This window comes from Rhinichthys klamathensis, unplaced genomic scaffold (genome assembly GCF_029890125.1).
Source record: "Rhinichthys klamathensis goyatoka isolate OS25496 unplaced genomic scaffold, OSU_Roscu_1.1 h1tg000035l_1, whole genome shotgun sequence".
Taxonomy (NCBI): Eukaryota; Metazoa; Chordata; class Actinopteri; order Cypriniformes; family Leuciscidae; genus Rhinichthys; species Rhinichthys klamathensis.
In genome coordinates this window covers 6,615,842-6,636,242 of record NW_026606583.1, presented here as the reverse complement: position 1 = coordinate 6,636,242, position 20,401 = coordinate 6,615,842, and the positions used below count along the sequence as shown (strand labels likewise).

Below are 20,401 nucleotides of genomic sequence, written 5' to 3'. Positions count from 1 at the left end.
AATTATATATTTATAATATAAAACATTTTCTTATTGTCAAATAGTTTTATTACCTGACCCTTCAGAAATCGTTATAATACTATCATTCTATATATATGGTGATCAAGAAACATTTTAAAGTTGTGCTGCTTAATATTTGTGGAAACCTAGTGGAAAGGAAACAGATGCATTCCCCCCCCAGGATTCTTTGATCAATAAAAAAGGCCATGTTGATTCCAACTTGTAAAAAGCGTTCGCGTTCATGTCCTAGTCCTTCTTACAACTTGTAAATTTACAATTTTCTAAGAGCTCCGACTTGGTCCACGTGACCGCGGCAACATTAATTCCGAGTCCGTGAACAGCTCCGAGTAGAACGTCACGTGCTGTCATCTCGAAATTACGGTAATGATGGATGGCGTGTGAACACGTTTTAACGAACAGCATTTATTTAAAATTGAACTCTTTAGTAACATTATAAATGTATTTTCTGTCACATTTAATCAATTTTAATGCATCCTTGCTGATTAAAAGTAAATATTACTTACATTTTTACCAATCCCAAACTTAGTTTACTGAAAAATAGTATTGAATATGCTACACAAAAATGCATAAACTATATAGCATCTTTAAGGTTCATTAACTAATAGCAGAATAGCACAGAAGCCATTTAAAATAACTTGTCACTTTTGGTAGATGTAGATCAACAATAAGTCCTATATCAACAATAAGTCCTATAGAGAAAACAGTCAAGAGGGAAAAAGCAATTTGTAAGTCGCTTTGGATAAAAGCGTCTGCTAAATGAATAAATGTAAATGTAAATGGTATTTTAAATCACATTTGTGAAAGTTGTGTCCCAAAGTGATCTAATTATTTTTTTTACACACATTGTGTAACTCAAATTTTCAATTAGAAAAATATTTAATAGAGTGGATGAAATAACTGGACGGGTTGATCAGGCAGAACATCTGACAAATTGATGAGGAAAACCAGAAAAATCACATCTTAAATTCATACAAAAGTACATTTTATTTTCACAAATTAAAAATAAAAATCAACAATAAGTCCTATAGAGAAAACAGTCAAGAGGGAAAAAGCAAATTTTCTAAGTCCAGTTTGGTTTGTGTGTGTGTCGTGTTCATGTTTTCCAGTGTAGTTAATGTCCATATAGATTTATATATATCTTGCTGCAGTGTTTGGAGCTCTGCATCTGCAGTCGTTTCCTTCACAAAACTCAAAAGCTGTGAAACTGTGATGACTCGGTGAAAACAGATAACTGTAAACTATAATCAAAGCAGGAAATATGTCATACCCATTCTCTTACACATTTACAACTTGCGTGAGAAGAGAACGTACAGAAAGAAAATGAATAAAAATAATGTCAAACAACCTGTTTTAACCTGCCGTTTCAAAACGCAGCTTTCTGAGGAACACGTGAAACGCCACCTTCCCTTACTGCTATTCACATACATAATAAACTTCTACATCTACAGCATACAATGAGTCTGAGAGCAAGAGATTTCACAGCAGTGGGTGAGAATATAATGCCAATGTGTGTCTTGATGGCAAAGTTGAAGAATGTGAAAGTGGATGGAAAGTAGAAAAAAACTAAACGGAATATTATAGAGAAAGTAAAAAAAAAAAAGAAAGAAAAAAAAAGAAAGAAGCACAATTAAGACAGTTGGGCAGGGAAAGGGAAACAGAAAGAGAAATACAAGTACACACAGGGCACCACTTCCTGTTGAGAGTGCTTGCATCCTAAGGACACAGGAAGCTCACAGGAAGTAGTCAGCAACTGGCTTTTTGGAGGGAATGCCTCTCGTTTCTTGTGGAGCAGCTTCGAATATGATGAATTCTTTCTGCAGGTGCTCGTCAAGCTCCAAGATTGCCGCCACATTACCACATCTGTGACAAAGAAAAGGGGACATCACTATGTTAAATAATTACCAATAATAGAAAAAAAACCCGCCCAAAAACATAACTGTTGAAATAAAAAATAAAACCACAAAAAACATTGAAAGAAAACTACTCAAAAACATTACTCATATTCAAGGATTTCACTAATTTACTAAAAACTGATGTACCAAGTCAATAAAATAACACAAAACAAATCAATAGCGAAAAAGACATTAGGAAAAAAATTAAACAAAAACTATTGAATTAAAGGTGCTATATGTATTTTTTAGCGGCCTCTATCGGTGATGTTTCAGATTGCAACCAATTTTTACAAGAGTCGATCACTCATGGTACCGGCCACACTGAGACTTTCAACACACCGGAGAAAGCATCACACAACATGCTGGAAACTCATGTAAACTCCCACTGCAACGTTACAATAATAGGCTACTTTTATCAGCTTGACGTTGAACTAATACTCCATGCTCGTACCATGATAACGTTACATTGACTGCATTTAGCCGACATGTGGTGTTAGCACAAGGCATTTCACTAACTATTCGTGTAACTTTCACAATCAGGCAGCAATGTCAACATAGATGAATGTATAATATGATAACGAAAACGGTTAGTGACTAGACTGAACAATTTCAGTGTAACAGTAAGATCGTAGGAAGTAACATTACTGTACTGAACGTGTCTGGAAATGTGTATTATAAACAATATGATAGTAGTGGGATGAGTGTACATAAAATAAAAGTTACATCCTAAAGCACCTACTTTTTGTTATCCTGGAACAGTCTTTTGTATTCATTTCATGTCTCATGTATGTTGTAGTTTACCTTGCTATTTCATTACAGTTTACCATTATTTATTTCAGCATATCTGAAAACTTGTAATTTATCACAATAAAAATAGCGGAAGTCTCTCCATAATTCAAACGCTTTCCCGATGTTGATCCGTGTTTTCGTCCTAAGTCGATCCGATTCACGTTTGGGCCTGATGAGCTTCAGCATATACATTTTTGTTTTGTTTTGTTTTTTATATTAATGTGGAGTGTGTGTTGGAGTGTGTGTTGTGCTGGAGGCAGGAGTGTTTGGTGTTATCAGACTCCATGTCGTCAGCTGCAGTGCCGTCGCATAGACTGTATATAAAAAGGAGAGAGGCTCGGGAGCGCGCATGCACGTCACATCCGATGGATTTCGCAGAAAATCCGACCCGGAGACTTCACATAGAAATAGGAATACTGGCCTTCAGAGGTAATAGCAAAACCTGACAAGTGGATAATTGTAATGTGTGATTACAACCCCTTCACACACAGGCAATAAAAAAAGGATTCATTTTAGAAGAAAAGTTCCATATAGCACCTTTAAAAACAAAACAAAAACTTTTTCATTTCAGCAAGTTGCCAAAATTAAAACTATTAAAATGAAGACATAAAAAAAAAAAAACAAGATACAATTACTTAAACTTTAAAAGAAAAAACGAAGTCAAAATATTAATAAACACTATAATGGTAACTTGGATACTAAAACTAACGATAGTTCCAATAACAATGACTTTACTTTTCTTTTCTACATGGACACATCTCTAAACTCAGCAGCTGTGGGACATAACCCACCTGTAGCAGTAATTCGGAGCGGACCACACAGTGAGAACAGTCTCGTTGAAGTGCCACTTGTAACCTTCCATGACAAGCTGGTGCGCCCTGCAAATCATGTCGATGTCGTTGGCGGCATTGAACTGGGCCACGACGTCACTGCCGAACAGATATCCAGCACCTCGCGGACTAACGCCCCAGCCGGTGGTGTCTGAGTCAGACGGGGGATACATTCATATAATGAGATGCTGATGATGATGATGAAGAACATATCTGCGCTATTCCAGAAATCAGAATTACCTTCAGGATCAGACCACAAAAGATCACACATGGGCCCGTCATGAGGCACTTCCTGTTTCCTGTCGATGGTTCTGATCTGGTCCAGAGTCTGGATTGAGGGCGACAGGCCTCCGTGTACACAGAAGATCTGGGTGGGGGAGGGTCGCAAGATGAAAAACAAATCCAAGTCAGGCCAGTGTTAAGGAAACAAGAGATAAAGGGCTAGTTTACCCCAAAAAATTCAATTCTATGTAATTTTTTTTGGTTGAACTATCTCTTTAACAAACAAACAAACAAACAAACAAACAAACAGAAAGACTCACTTTTCCGTCAATGATGGCGGAGAGGGACAGGTAGTCGAAGATCTCTGTGCAGTACCTCCATACCGTGACCGAGCCGTATTTTCTCAAACACTCATCGTAAAAGCCGTACACCTGTGTGATCTGTCTGGACTCGTGATTTCCCCGAATCAGGGTGATTCTGTCTGGATAACGCACCTGCGAGGAGCCATTACCATACATGAATTATGTCCGATTATAACAGCGACAAGCATCACACTTCATTACAGACGTCCTATGAATAACACAATGACAGTACCTTGAGGGCAAGTAGCAGCAGAAAGGTCTCGACACTGTAAAACCCTCTGTCCACAAAATCTCCCATGAAGAGGTAGTTTGTTTCTGGAACATCGCCTCCCACCTGAAGGAGAACAGATTTTTAAACACTAATTTATTGATCAATTACTAATAGATTAGTCAGTATATTCCAGTTAAATAACCAGTACGCTTGTTTCCTAAATACGCAGCTCAATAACACATCTAGCATGCATTCAAGTAAATAACTGCACCACTGTTTTGATTCCAACTAAGGGTACATTTACACAACAACGATGTACTAAAAACTGAAAAAAAGTCATTTGTATTTTTTTGACAATGCTGTCAAAATGATCCCGTTCACACAGATCCGTGAAAACAACAACCGCTGTATTTTGCTGCCAGGCCAGTAGTCGGCGCTGTCCCTTTGTAAAGAAATGCTATGAAACACAGGCTGCATCTCGCCATGCAATGACTTTAGCCGAGTTTCCACCGCAGGAACTTTCCCCAGGAACTAGGGACTTTGTGTTGGTACTCGGTGTGTATCCATAAATATTTCCCCCTCAGAAAGTCCCTGCTTAGCCTGGTAATACCAAACTCTGCTACTTCGCTTTGCTTCGTAGACAGAGTCTGGCATGGCACAATTGAAAAGTGTTTTCTTTCTCCCGGGGTGGGGGGGGGGCGCTTGTCTGAAGTATAAAATCATTGGTTACCCATAAGCCAATCACACAACGTCTGGTTATGACGCGTGTTATTCGCCAGCTCAGCCGCATCGAACTTCCACTGTAAACACATGTATGATGCGAAAACGAAACCATCGAGCGAAATACCACAGTGATCATGGCTGACTGAGTTTTGCTGCCTCCTTAACCTGATCCTCCATGAGTGCAACCAAGGGGGACACAATCACAACTATCGCCGTGCCGGCCTTTGGCCTTCCCAGTTTCTCGCTGACGATCGGTAATAATTGATGAATTAAACTTTTCCCAAAACCTGTCGGGAGTAGCGCCACAACATCACCACCTCCATTCAAAATGTTTAACAAACACTCTTCTTGTTCGGGCTTCAGTTTGGAAATGCCGGGAATATTCTCCACAACAGAGCGAATTGCATCCCGTGTCTCCATATCCGCGGTCACAATCTTAAACTCGGTGCTTAGCGTCTACGTCACGGCTCTCAGCCCGCCCTCTGTTCGTTGATTGGCCGGCTGTTTTCAGGCCGGAGGAAAACTGAGACACATGTCGATGTCTCAGACTGAGTACAGAAGCGAACTGAAATAGAGCGGAAGTACGAAGTCTGACGCAGTAAGGCTAGTCCCTGCTTGCGAGACCGTACTTTTTCAAAGTTCAGGAACTTTCAGGGGTGGGACTTGGGCGCTAAACATGCTGATTGGTTGAGTCCACACAGCATTTCATCTGTTGCGGTGTGTGCAGTAACAGTTGTTTGCTATTCGAATCAACAATGGAGTTTAAAAAATACGACCGATGGACTGACGATGAGGTTCAGGCTTTATTAAGCTTAAATTCAGAGGATGAAATCCAGCGGGAACTGTAAAGTAGCGCGCAGTCCTACGTCACCGGACTATTCGCCTAATCTTCACAGTACTTTAGACCGCGGCGGAAACGCAGACAGCAACAGGTCTAGGGGAAAAAAAAAGTTCCTGGGACAAATCGTTTCGGGTCATTTTGGTGGGAACGCGGCTTTTGTAGGCAGCGTTTGCACACGGAGGTTCCTCACAAAACTGATTTTAGACAGACTGCTGAGGCAGCGTAACAGTTTAATGGTCTACAGCAAAATAGAGCGAGCTTTGATGAAAACTAAGCAAATATTTAATGAGATCATTAGTGGAAAACGTTGGTCAAAAACGTACAATTACACACAAACCGCAACTTTCAGATGCCATCTTTATTTTTCTAGCTCAACTGTCACAGAATGTGGGATATCAAAGACAGCGAAGGATACATCTCTGCTGCCTTCAAAAATCCATCAGATGAAGGCATCTCAGGAGGCAGGAAGAGTAGCTAACATTGGATTCAGACGTGTCTTGATGCCTTCCTACCTTGGAAGGCATCATTTGAAAGATTTGGACGCAGCCATAGTTGCGTGACTTGAGTTTCGTCTGTGTTTGATGACACTGCAGGGTGTTGCGAATAACACATTTTGAACTTTAACAGATATATCGTGCTTAGGGAGTAGTGAACACTTCATAGGGACCCTGTCAATTGGAAGGCACCCGGTTCACAGAGCTCTCGTCTAACAAGCTGATGATCTGAAACAGGCGTGTCAGATAAGAGACATACAAACTGTGCAGGGCAGGGAGACTTGAGGACTGGAATAGGGAACTTTAGAACTATATTATCACCCAACTCTAATCTGCTAAATCAATACAGGTCATTATTAACAATAACATCAGTATTTTCTGTAAAGCTGCTGTAAAATAATGTGAATTGTCAAAAGCGCTCTGCAAATAATACTGACTGGACATTCGGTGTGAAGCACTGCTAAATTTATTTAAAAAAAAAATCATTTCCATGCACCGCTTTACCAGTTTGTATTTACTTTTCATGAAAAATAACTTACCCTAAACAATTCTTTCAGGTCATAAAACTGCCCATGGATGTCACCACACACCTGAAGAGAAGAAAGCGCTTTTTACTTCTCATTTACATGATCACATCATTGAAGAAACGACTTGCTTTCTTGTGTGAAATATTAAAGATATTTTGAGAAATATCTCTGTGTTTGTTTTGTGGAAGTCAATAGTCACCAAAACAGTTAGGTTACTAACATTATTCAAAATATCTTCTTTTGCGTTTTGCAGAAGAAAGCTTGGTAACTACAATTAGGTCCCATTAGTTAATGCGTTAACTAACATTAATTATGAGCAATATATTTGTTATAGAATGCACCGTATTAAATCTTTTGATTTTAATAATGTATTAGTAAGTGTTGAAACTAACATTAAATATTGATAAATGCCTTAGAAGTACTTTTCATTGTTGGTTCATGTTAACTAATGTAGTTAAATAATGTTAACAAAAGGAAACCTGCTGTAAAGTGTTACGGGAAGCTCCTCTAAGCACCGATTGTGGACACTTACTGTTACAGGCGAGTCCACCCTCTGTACGTTACTCTCTTCTACAAGAATCTCTCTGGAACACACATACATTGGTGTTGTATGAGCTTATGATCAACATTAAAAGGCTTTTTAAAGCGACTGGTTTGTTTTCTACTGGTTGTAATCACCTGGCTTTGGCACACAGGGCTTTGACCTCATTTTCCTTGATGAGCTCACACCTCCTCAGCTGGTCGATCTGTCTGTCCAGATCACTCATGTCACCCATGGTGGATCACCGAGACCGTCTAGCTGTTTCCCCCTCACACGAAACCCGTGAATACAGCTACTGTAGGACTAACAGTGTCTCTCTGTGCAATCCAAACACAGACACATGCAAACAGACACACACACACACACACACACCAGATGAAGAGACGGTGAGAGGTGGCGGGACCAATCTGGGCACGGCAACCTGTTAGGAGTAAAGGAAACAGAACAGAAAAAAATGGTTTAATAAGGTCAATTTAACTATACCATATATACTAAGACTGATGTAGTGATGAAGTTAATTAAAAAATCTTGTAGATCTGTGACAATTTTAAAATATTGAAACAGCCCAAGAAGATTTTTCAATGGGCTTGGTTTCAGAAGTATTCATTTTAAAAGTTTTAAGAGTTGTAAGCCATGAACCAAACCAACCAGCTACGAGGAGGAGCACAACATTATAAACTTTGATTTAGGGATGTCCCGATCAGGTTTTTTTGCCCTTGAGTCCGAGTCCGAGTCATTTGATTTTGAGTATCTACCGATACCGAGTCCCGATCCGATACTTATATAATACATAAAAAAAGAATAAAGAAGAGAGAAAAAACAGATCCAGGATGTTCCTTATTTTTTATTTAATTCACCTTATTTTAACATTCAACAACTCTGTTAACAAACAGAGCACTTCTGTGAGGTAGCTTGAACAATCAAGTAATAACATCAAATCTTCACTTTTGGACTTCAGTGCAACAGTAAATATAGAAAAAGTCTAAAATAAAAACAAATAGCACCTCAACTTAAAATACCTGGCAGGCATGTAAACAAAAAATAAAAATGTTTTAAAAAAGTGTATAAAAAAAATAATGAGAATATATACATTAGGGGTGTAACAGTTCACAAAATTTGCGGTTTGGTTCGATACGATACAGCAAAAAGAAAGAAATGCCAGAGAAATTTCCTATTTATTAAAAGAAAAACTATTTTTAAATAAGTTTGAGTTTTCCTACATCTTGAAACTTTCAGGTTTATAAATGGGGGTAATCTTTGAAGGATGAACAAATAATGTTTTGGTAATCACATTAAGAACAACATTTAAATATATATTTATATAATATTTGAGTTTTGAAGTGCAACATTAAATCCATGTTCACTCACGGCACAATGTTTTTCCTGGTTCCCACGTCAGCGCTGTTTGATCTAATAGAGATCTACGGTTAATAACGGAGAAATGTGAATGCTTCTCACTAGATCTCACAGCAATGTTATTACTTCAGTGGCGAATTCAAATGTTTTCTTCACTTGATCTTAGCGCTGTGTAGTAACAGTGTCGTTTGATCAAGATCGGCTCGCGCTGCACAAATGTTGCTGGTCCGAACTGATAAATGGCCCGTTAAGCACAATATAATGAGAAGCGCAGTTTCGTTCCGCTTTCATTACGTTTGCCATTTGATGTTGCGCAACGTTGTGGTGATCGAGCCAGCGCGGATTTTGTCGGCAGGAAAAATGGTCCTAGGAATCGTTCGGTTTGTATGCGTACCGAACCGGAAGCCTCGTACCGAAACGGTTCAATAATTACGAATACATGCAGGCCTACCGTTACACCCCTAATTTACATATATCCGAGTCCTGATCGGGAGGTAACGTCCGATCGAGTCTGAAACCACGTGATCGGGCCCGATTTCCGATCGCGTGATCGGATCGGGACATCCCTACTTTGATTTGAAGCAAAAAAAGTTAGAAAATTGGACAAAAAGGCACAAGACTGTGAACTTAATGGATTTAATGAGGGGAAAGAACTACAATACCATGAAGCATGGCAAATTAAATTTAAAGATGTTGGTTGTGTATATTGAAACCTTTTTTTTTGTTGCAGAATCATGGGTAATATAGTTTTTACCAGATATTCTGCTGTCATGTGGTAGCCTAGTATTTGAGTTTATTGCCATATCAGCATCACCGGCTATTACATGGCAGATACATATTAAACATTTAACATAATGTCATAAATACAGTATAATGAAAACAAACATTTTATAAAATTCAACTAAGACAAAAAACAAACAAAAATAAGTACATGTACAAATTCTACATTCTATAAAATATTCTTTATATGTACTTGTGCACATTTTTTTAAAAGGTTTTTCTGGATCCATAAATAAGTCCTTTAAAGTTTGTCCTGATAAAAAGCGCCGTCTCATAACATTAAAAATTGGGCAGTCCAAAAGTATACGTTTTATAGACAAACTGCTTCTTCACCCTTCAATAAATGCCAATGGCCAATGGGTCAGTGGAGTATGACCTATCCCACACCTTGGTCGTGTGTGTCTTGATTTAAAGGGTAGACATCTTTTCCCCAACCAATTTATTTCAAATAATTTGTTATTTTGACATTCTTACCATTCTGCTCGCCATTTCTCTAATATATAGCCTATTAGTTGATTAAGGGATTTGTGTCCGAGGGTGGGGATTTAATTCTGCTGTCAGAAAATATTATTAAAAACCCCATGTTGAGGAAATAATGCGCACTGACGGCTTGAACAAAAGCTACACCATTGATTAACAAACTCGCAGCTCACAGTAGGTCGGGTTTTAACTGTTGCGATCTATTGCCTAAACCAATCGCGTGCGTTGGAGGCGGGACTAACTTGTTTGTTCGACCAATTGCAAACGGGGGACTGTTTGAAAACCTGTCAAGTTATTTTGCCATTCCGTGTGGGGATAGTAGTGACGCAGAAATTGCACTCGTTTTAGTTCTAACCGCGAGTAAGACATTATTCAACGCAAATGACGTCACAGTATGACGTCACGAAGAAGAGAGGCCAACAAAACGCTGTTTACAGTCATTTTAGGCTTTCTGAAAACAGTTACAAATGTTTAATGAGGGAGTAAAATCTGAATATCGTATGGTAGTAATCATCGTAATGAACAACGTCATGAGAGGATAAATAATTAGTGAATGAGGTCAATGGCCTTTGGTAAAGAAACCTGCTGACTATATGCAGCATAACTCAAGTTAAACAAGTTCTCATTTCACAGTCATACACGACCTTAATTTAAAAGTCAAACGAGTAAAACTAATCTAAAACGGGTAACGTTGCATTCAAATCACAATAGGATGACAGTTCAATTTGGTTTCTACTTTATCCGAGCGTTAACGTTAACACAGCTCTGTTTAAAATAAAAGCTAAAAGATCATTTTAAAAATCGAAAGCCTTTCTAATCATATACGTTGTCAAAATTATTATAGGGTCTGCATAACATGTAATAATAACTACTTGGTTTGGTTCGTTTAACTTACCCAATGTGACGGTGAATTAGACTGGCACAACTTTCCTGAAAACTCCCTGATGAATTAAATAACCTCTAGACAAATATGATAAACACACCACCGATAATTATTTATTTATCACGGCGTCCTAATGTCAAACTCGACCACAATTTCCAGCCTCCGACGAATCAATCCGGAATTAGCTGAGCTAACTAGCCTGAGCAGCTAACGTTAACGTTAAAGGCCTGAGAAAATGAGCTAATCTGCCTAGACATCTGCTCAAATACACGGCCAACTTATGCTTCTTTACCACGTAAACCACAACAGAGTTCAAGAAACATACGAGTGGGACCTACCTTTAATCACTCCGAACAGACCTGTAAAAAATAGAGCAATCAAAGGAATATAACGTCAGTTCGCTTTTTAGGGCTTCAGCCCGGCTCGTCGGTCTTTTTCTTCCACCACCCTCTCTCTACCGGCGTCAAGCGCCTCCCTTTTGGAAAGCCACACATATGTGACGTCTGCTGCTCCTAGTGGCGTACTTACATTACAGCTAATGACTCTCTGCTGCCTCCTTGTGGCGTATTTACATTTATTACAGCTGACTCTCTGCTGCTCCTAGTGGCGTACTTACAATATTACAGTTAATGACTCTCTGCTGCGCTCTAGTGGCGTACTTACATTACAGCTAATGACTCTCTGCTGCCTTCTTGGCATACTTACATATATTACAGCTAATGACTCTCTGCTGCCTTCTAGTGGCGTACTTACATATATTACAGCTAATGACTCTCTGCTGCGCTCTGGTGGCGTACTTACATATATTACAGCTAATGACTCTCTGCTGCGCTCTAGTGACGTACTTACATGTATTACAGCTAATGACTCTCTGCTGCTCTCTGGTGGCGTACTTACATGTATTACAGCTAATGACTCTCTGCTGCGCTCTGGTGGCGTACTTACATATATTACAGCTAATGACTCTCTGCTGCGCTCTAGTGGCGTACTTACATATATTACAGCTAATGACTCTCTGCTGCGCTCTGGTGGCGTACTTACATATATTACAGCTAATGACTTGTCTGCTGCGCTCTAGTGGCGTACTTACATGTATTACAGCTAATGACTCTCTGCTGCCTTCTAGTGGCGTACTTACATATATTACAGCTAATGACTCTCTGCTGCGCTCTAGTGGCGTACTTACATGTATTACAGCTAATGACTCTCTGCTGCGCTCTAGTGGCGTACTTACATATATTACAGCTAATGACTCTCTGCTGCCTTCTAGTGGCGTACTTACATATATTACAGCTAATGACTCTCTGCTGCGCTCTGGTGGCGTACTTACATATATTACAGCTAATGACTCTCTGCTGCGCTCTAGTGGCGTACTTACATGTATTACAGCTAATGACTCTCTGCTGCTCTCTAGTGGCGTACTTACATGTATTACAGCTAATGACTCTCTCCTGCCTTCTAGTGGCGTACTTACATGTATTACAGCTAATGACTCTCTGCTGCCTTCTAGTGGCGTACTTACATGTATTACAGCTAATGACTCTCTGCTGCCCTCTGGTGGCAGAGTGATATATGGCAGCTAATCAATGACTCTCTGCTGCCCTCGGGTGGCACACTGACATACTGTTTATGACAGCCAATGACTCTTCTTTTTATTAGAGCTTTCAACATTTAACAATAGCCAGGTGGTATATAAAGACAGTTTTAGAGAAAAAATACAAATACAATAAATAAATAAAAACTTTATTTTTAAAAAATCTTTTAAACAGATTTTAAACAGTCTTTTAGGTATTGCTAAACTTCTGATTCCAAAATTAAAAATAGTGGTTTATGACCACAATACTTACATTTATGTCAACGAAATTTTGCCATCCGAAGTAACAAATTAATCAAATAATATTTCTTATGGACAGACATGTCATAAGTAAAAAAATAAAATAAAAAGCCAAATAAAACATTTTCAAAACAAAGTTGAAAGCTGGGTATGACAGTATCTCTAACAAATGAGCAGAAATGTGTTTGAAAAAGCACAACTCCAAAATAAATGAAAAAATGTTTATGCATGTAGATCACAAAATGTACAAAGTATATCAATATCACAACTGAATCCAACAATGCCCTCTAGTGGCGGAGTGATCTATATAACAGCCAGCGACTTTCATTCCAGCAAAATTCATTTTTCAGCAACATACCCTCAAAAAACAACGTCTGCCTTAATTAATATAAGACCGTAACTGTACAAATATTAAAGCATTTTTTTCTTCATGTTATTATTATTTCATATTATATATATATATATATTAGATTTTTTAAATATTATTTTATTAATTACTTACCACCTTATTCTAATTCGATGTTTATTGTTATTTGTTATATTGTACATTCTGTCCCTCATTATTTGTTTTGTGTATAATGCTTTGGTAACGGTGCATGTAAACACAATCACGTTAAATAAAATTTTTTAAATGGACTCTTCTGCCCTCTAGTGGCGTTGTGATGTCTGTCACAGAAACTAAATACTGAAATGAAAAAGTGCAATGTTTTTTGTTTAAAACTTTTTTTGTATGCCTACAACATTTTTTTCCTCATACTTGTTTTTCTTCAAATATAAATAAATACAGACACAAATAAAGACGTACAAGCTCAGTTAAACGATTGAGAAAAAAAAAAACTTCAAACAACATAACTGAAACTGAACATAAATGAAACGTTGTGCTACAGCTGCGTACTTGTGCAATAGAATAATTTCATACAATATTTACCAGGCTGCATAGTGCTTGAATATGACAACAGCTGACAAATAAAGAATAGATGAAGAATGCCTTTGAAAATCATGATGTAATGAAATGTATCACTCCTTAACAGGCTTTTTGAGTTTGTTTCTGAGTTCCGCCATCATCAAGGGACTCCCCATGCTGCACAACACAAAATAAAGAAAAAACGTTAGTTCGGAACAAAATAAAATACAATTAAGAATTCAGATTGATATTTCAGGCCATACCCAGGATGCTTCGGGGGTGTCCATTTGGGTTTAGCTGACGCCGGCTCTTGTTTGACAGAATCCTCTGTTACTGCAACTGACTTTAGCTGAGACAGACACAGTTATAACACTACACATCAACACCTACAATAACTATACAAACATTTAAGGCCTAAATTTAAGATGTATGCAATTGTATATAAAATGTCCACTCATTTGGATACAAATGTAATGCACAATTCAAATACCAAACTAATAAACTAATATGACACATATTTGTCAGCCATACATAAATGAAACGGGTAAGATTTCTGTAATAGTACTAATAAATTGAATGCGTTTTAAATACACAATAACAGGTTTACATATTTATCTTCAATAAATCCAATTTCTTTCAATCTCATACATTTTAACTAACTAAATGTCGCTTGTAGCCATATTTTACCCATGTTCATACTTTTGAACTGAATAATTTGAATGAATGCATTTAGAAAATTTGATCATTTAAATAAAATAGATGCAAATAGTTAATTTAACAGAAATCTTGCTGTTTCGTACTCGCTTCATTTATCTACGACTGGCAAATATGCATCACATTAAGTTTCGCACTTTATGTTAAAATTGTATATGCAATTCAAATACATAAATCTTAAATATAGGCCTAAATATTTTTGAGAGTAATACTGTGCTTAGATCATGAGTTTCACACACGGTTTCTGTTATACCTGTGGACGTAGTGTGCGCTCTGATTCTCCTTCTTCTCTCGCTTTCTTCCCAAATTCAGTTTTTCTCAGAGCCGGCATCCCTGCGCCCAGGCCTAAAAATATATAATGGACTGATTTAATGTACTGATAAAATTGTAATGCACTTTTCATGAAGGTTTTATTGAGGTCAGTATACCTGGGAGTTTAAATCCGATCCCCCCTTTACTTGGAGCAGAGACTTCACATGCTGGAGGCTGTGGGAGACGCGGCTCGAGCGAGATCTTGTAAAGGAGCTTTCTGGGGTCTTTGGGTGGCCGAACTAGGGGATTCTTCACAGCGATTCGAGACTTCTGAACGCTAAAGTCCAAAGATGAGTCCTCAAATGCCTATGGATAAAAAGTCATGATAGGTTTAACTTTAGCCATGATGTAGGATCACACTTTAACTTCTATTATATAAATGCAGTAATCTTTAAAGGGTTAGTTCACCCAAAAATGATAATTCTGTCGGTAATTACTCTCCCTCATGTTGTTCCAACCCCGTAAGACTTTCGTTCATCTTCGGAACACAAATTAAGATATTTTTGATTAAATCTGAGAGCTGGATCACTCCTCCATAGGCTTCTTAAGGGATCGAAACTGACCGGCCCAAAAGTTATGAAAGACATCGTTAAAATAGTCCGAGTGACTACAGCGGCTCAATCTTAAGTTTATCACGCGACGAGAATACTTTTTGTGCGCAAAAAACAACAACAAAAATAACGACTTTATTCAACTATTCATTTCCTTCTCTGTGGGCCTTGAGATTTCACGTAGTGAAACTACGCAAAGGTTCTAGGTTGCACGTCACGCGCATCACACACATGACCAGCGTCGGCCAATAGTGAGCCTGCATGTGACGTGCAACCTAGAAGCGGTGCGTAGTTTCACTACGTGAAATCTCAAGGCCCACAGAGAAGGAAATGAATAGTTGAATAAAGTCGTTATTTATGTTTGTTTTTTTGCGCACAAAAAGTATTCTCGTCGCGTGAAAAACTTAAGATTGAGCCACTGTAGTCACTCGGACTATTTTAACGATGTCTTTCATTAGTTTTGGGCCGGTCAGTTTCGATCCCTTAAGAAGGCTATGGAGGAGTGATTCAGCTCTCAGATTTAATCAAAAATATCTTAATTTGTGTTCCGAAGATGAACGAAAGTCTTACGGGGTTGGAACAACATGAGGGTGAGTAATTACCGACAGAATTTTCATTTTTGGGTGAACTATCCCTTTAAGTCTGCTTAACTGAATAGATGATGTTTACTAACCATATAACATTATCTTTTAGCTGTATATAACTGGCATATGAACATTACTATTATGACTGATAACTGAATACCGCCTGATTGTAACATTGAAAACACAGATTTTCTGTAAAGCTGCATCGAAACAAAAAGCACTAGACAAATAAACTTGAATATATTAGTAGAGCTTTTACTCAAAATATTTAATATTACCTGTAGATCCAAATCAAATTGTCCTTCTATCTTCACCACTGGAATGTCTTTGTTCACTCTATCAAATCCTCTTTTCATCCCAGGTCTGCTGATTTCCATGAAGTCTTCATGACCGCTCGACTCTGTTTCCCCAGCAATGGCGTTCTGTATCTGGTCATGACGTCCATCAGCTTCATTTGTTTCACACTCTGGTGAACTTTGTGGCTCAATATGTTTAACAGCTCCACGACTTGCGTTTTCCACCTCCATTGTCTCACCTAATAACTTCCCTCCTTCTTCAAGGACAAATGCATCAGCTGGCACTTGTAATTCAGGTCCTTGGTCTTCATCAATCTCAGTTTTCTCGTGATCATTCTGGTCAACAATATTTTTCTCCTTTTCATCAATAAGATGTTCACCTGCATGTCTAAAACCTCCAGTGCTTTCTGTCTCTCCATGGTCCATCATGTTCATCTGCTTTTCCTGTTCTACATCTAGTCCATAAAGCTCAGATTGGACAGTTACTTCTGCGTTGTCTGGATCTTCGCTCTTCATTTCACACTTTTCATCCTCATGATTCTGATCACATTCTTCATCAATATCATCTTTTTGTTCAGTCTGCCCAGTTTTATCCAACTCTAGTGGCGTTTCACTCTCCTTACATTCACTGTCTGCATGTCCTCTTTCAGTCTGACCCTCATTGGATGAAACTTCTTCATTCTCAACATGTGTGTCGCTTTCTGTGTCACATGAACTGCTCCCTCCATGATCTGTCCCAGCACAAAGATAAGTTTGTTGATCAGCTTCAGTTGTTTTGCACTCTTGTGAAATAATATCTTGCTCATTTTGTTTAGCAACTTCCTTACTTGTGGTTTCCACCTCCATTATACTTCCTATCGTTTCACCCAATAACTTCCTTTCTTCTTCCAAAACAAATGCACCAAATGACACACATTCTTCGGGTCCTTGATATTCTGCATCACCAAGTTCTTCTGTTGAAAGTCCTTCCAAAGTTTCTGTTTCTTTTGCCAAGTTGTTTTCCATTTCTATCATTTCCTTCAAGACTTGATTCGTTATTTCTTCTACATACTCTAAAGCGATCTTCACCACATCTGTGTCCCGAGTCTCCTGCTCCTCAATGCATCGCTCAGATTCGCCTTGCAGATCTAGAGTTTCCTCCAGAAACTCTGCTGGGCTCAAAGTCCGTGTTAACACAGGTTTGGCATCTGTTTGGTCCTCTGCAACATGTTGTATCTCTGCAGTTCCAGTGATTTCAGAAACACTTGAATTTCCCAGTGATTCACTGAAAGTGTCCATTGTTTCTTGAGATGATTTGCTTTCTCTTTCTGTGAACTCAAGAAGCTCGCATATCTGTAAAGTGACATTTCTGGTGTTTGATGATTGACTTTGTGTCTCAAAAGGTTCTGCTTCCTCGTCTTCGGAACTGATCTTTATTTCTGTTGTTTCAACAATCAGCTCAGTTTTGAATTCAACATGCTTTTTAAGAGAGAACTTGGTGTTGTCTATTTCCTGATGTGTCTGACTTTCTGTTGCACCTGAGGATTCGATTGGAGTTTCAATGTCTTGGTCAATCTCCACAGCTTCCTCAACTGCTTTCGGTGTCTCGGGATGCTCAACAGAGCGAGCGACAAAAGTTTCTTTTTCTGGCTGCTCTTCTGCAAGACTTTGGGGCTCGGTTTTGATCTCTTCAAAACATCCCAAAGCAGTCTCTGGCCTTTTCCTCGATTCTCCAGGGAACTCACAAACAATCGGATTTGAAAACATGCCTTCAGTTTTTATGGCCATCACCACAGGCAATCCAGTTCCTGTTTCTGAAGTATTTTCTGGAGTATCCTGTTTTGAATCTAACTGCAGGGAGTCTTCTGATGTATTAACGGTTTCAAAAAACTCATCCAATACTGAAGTCATTTTCAGTTCTGTTTCAATGTTTAATATAGTTTTTTTCTTGGAAACTGTTTGCAGTGTTTCTGCTGACTCCTGGAACTCAGATTTAATCGTGTCTTGTTCACTCTCGGTTGCACCCCTATTTTCTGGAATCATCTCCTCAACCTCATTTTTACAGAATTCTGCAATTTCATCATAATATTTTTCCAATACTTTAAGCCTTTCAGGATTTGAAAGGCCATCAGCTTCCTCTGCAGAATAGTCCAACTCTGGTAGCAAATCTTGCACTGCAAGGACAAATGCATCAGCTGGCACTTGTAATTCAGGTCCTTGGTCTTCATCAATCTCAGTTTCCACCCGTTCCTTCAGGCCAACAGTTTTTTTCTCCATTTCATCAATAAAACCTGCATGTTCAAAACCTCCAATGCATTCAGTCTCTCCATGGTCCATCATGATCTGCTTTTCCTGTTCTACATCTTGTCTATAAAGCTCAGATTGGGCAGTTACATCCGAGTTATCTGGATCTTCTCTCTTCTTTGAACAGTTTTCATCCTCATATTTCTGGTCATATTCTTCATTGTTACCATCCTTTTGTTCAATCCGCCCAGTTTCATCCAACTCCTGAACAATTTCACTGTCCTTACTGTTTGCATACACTCTTTCAGCCTGACCCTCATCGGATGAAACTGCTTCTTTCTCAACATGCGTGCCACTCTTGCATCCTCGGCTTTCTGAATCACCTGAAATGCTCTCTTCATGATCGGTCTCAGCTGACCACATTGCACAACTGTAAGCTTGTTTTCTTGCGGTGTCAACATTAGGTTCATCATTCTTGTCGTCTTTGACCACATCAGTTTTTTCCCACTGTACCGAGGCCACTTGCACTTTGACTTCAGGCAGGGAACACTTGACCTCCCCTGTGCTTTTGTCATTATGATTAGATTTATTCTCTTCCTTCTCACTACTATTTGCCTTTACTTCTCTGTTAATCTTGTTTGCTGCAGTCAAGTCAATCTGATCTGATCTGGAACAAACATGTTGGTTTCCTTCATCTGTGACTTCCGGTCTCAGATATCTTGCCACAGCCCCTGACAGATAACCCTAAATCAGCAAAATATTAAAAAAATATGACTTATTGAAGATACCTTATGACTCATCAAGATACAAATATATATATAATTGTTTAATACATATAGACTAAGCATTATACAAACACACCAAGCGTAATCACACAGACTAGTCATAATTATTCACAACATAATCAATGAAACTCGTTGATTGTAAAAGGGTGCTGCATTTACTCACCCAAACAGTCCAAATAGTGCGACCAATGCGGTTCACCGAGGTTTCAGGCGCATCCATAGCCGATTAAATGAAAAAATATGAAGTGCTGACAGATCTATGAAGCTCCTTCGAAGTTCGATCTGATTGCGAATTCTTCACAACATTCAGACCATTACAAGCACATGTCCTTTTTGTAAGTTAAGTCTTTTAAAGGAAGTTGGTGACTGACTGACGGAGCTCGCATTTGTTCAGTTCGTGATGCTCATATGTCCGGCGTTTAAATGAGGAAGACGCGCAGTGTGAAGCTGCATTAACACCAGCCAACGCACAAGCACAAACACTCGCACGGAGTCGGTTTGTGGTGAGAAAAACATAAGAGTCATTGAGCCTGGCTGTCATGTCCAACCACACATCATTTCTGTCAACACTTCTCTAAAGTTTACCGGCTGTGTGTCAAATCCTAGTGAGCTGCCTAAATAGACGGCATTTTGGACAGGCGCGTTGTGCATTTTTGGGCGCTACAGGCGCGCAGTATTTTAGAAGCGTGCAGCATTCGGACGTCATGGTTGAAATCATAATATTTAAGCACCTTAGAGTCAGAAAGCACAAAAATGCTGTCTGGGAAGGAATCTCATTAGGTCTTGAAACACAAACACATTTTTTCTGCTGCAACAGTTACAGCTGCGCAACAAGTGCGAGCAGCTCCTAAAACTTCCGTCAAGATATTTCATCATATTATAGCTTTAAGATGTAGCAAATTATGCGTTTGGACAATTATCACTTTGTTTATGGTAGAAAACTAAAGCATTAAGTGGAGGTTTAATACAATTTCATGTGCACTGTTTGAATATGCACAAGTGTTGTGGTTGAGGTTTGACATCTAGGCTAGGCTATATGCTTCCTTGGACAAAATTAGTCACAGTTGTGCATTCATTCTTTCTTTCTCACATACAGTTTAAAAAAAACAAAAAAAAAAAAAACACATAGCTTAGGCCTAATTTTAAAGAGTTTATTTAATGAAAATGGATGGTAATTCAAAAGTGTGAAGTGAATGCTAAATATTCTGTTTCATGCATCATATTAGTGAAAAAAATACTTTTTTTT

General features: G+C 38.6%; 2 protein-coding genes across 2 annotated transcripts; both read right to left on the bottom strand.

The window, feature by feature from the left end:
- Nucleotides 1-1,393: 1,393 nt before the first annotated feature.
- On the bottom strand, nt 1,394-11,400 carry ppp4cb (protein phosphatase 4, catalytic subunit b). The gene is made up of 9 exons (XM_056246039.1): nt 11,291-11,400; nt 7,591-7,874; nt 7,445-7,496; nt 6,925-6,975; nt 4,349-4,450; nt 4,075-4,248; nt 3,773-3,899; nt 3,494-3,683; nt 1,394-1,881 (listed from the first exon to the last, which is right to left on the bottom strand). The coding sequence occupies exons 2-9, from the start codon at nt 7,686-7,688 to the stop codon at nt 1,752-1,754; spliced, it is 924 nt and encodes a 307-aa protein (XP_056102014.1). The 5' UTR covers nt 7,689-7,874; nt 11,291-11,400; the 3' UTR covers nt 1,394-1,751.
- Nucleotides 11,401-13,648: 2,248 nt separating this feature from the next.
- On the bottom strand, nt 13,649-19,880 carry si:ch211-136m16.8 (uncharacterized). Its single transcript, XM_056246033.1, has 7 exons — nt 19,319-19,880; nt 18,114-19,114; nt 16,130-16,865; nt 14,833-15,022; nt 14,658-14,749; nt 13,954-14,039; nt 13,649-13,867 (listed from the first exon to the last, which is right to left on the bottom strand). Exons 1-7 carry the CDS (start codon nt 19,373-19,375, stop codon nt 13,804-13,806), a joined length of 2,226 nt encoding a protein of 741 aa, XP_056102008.1. The 5' UTR covers nt 19,376-19,880; the 3' UTR covers nt 13,649-13,803.
- Nucleotides 19,881-20,401: the final 521 nt, after the last annotated feature.

Coding starts and splice junctions, on each gene's coding strand:
- si:ch211-136m16.8 (XM_056246033.1), bottom strand. CDS start 19,375: ATGGATGCGCCTGAAACCTCGGTGAACCGCATTGGTCGCACTATTTGG. Junction 15,023..16,129: donor AATTTGATTTGGATCTACAG/GTAATATTAAAT, acceptor TTTTATCCATAG/GCATTTGAGGACTCATCTTT. Junction 14,750..14,832: donor GATCGGATTTAAACTCCCAG/GTATACTGACCT, acceptor ATATATTTTTAG/GCCTGGGCGCAGGGATGCCG.
- ppp4cb (XM_056246039.1), bottom strand. CDS start 7,688: ATGGGTGACATGAGTGATCTGGACAGACAGATCGACCAGCTGAGGAGG. Junction 7,497..7,590: donor GCCCTGTGTGCCAAAGCCAG/GTGATTACAACC, acceptor TGTGTGTTCCAG/AGAGATTCTTGTAGAAGAGA. Junction 3,684..3,772: donor TTTGTGGTCTGATCCTGAAG/GTAATTCTGATT, acceptor CGTCTGACTCAG/ACACCACCGGCTGGGGCGTT.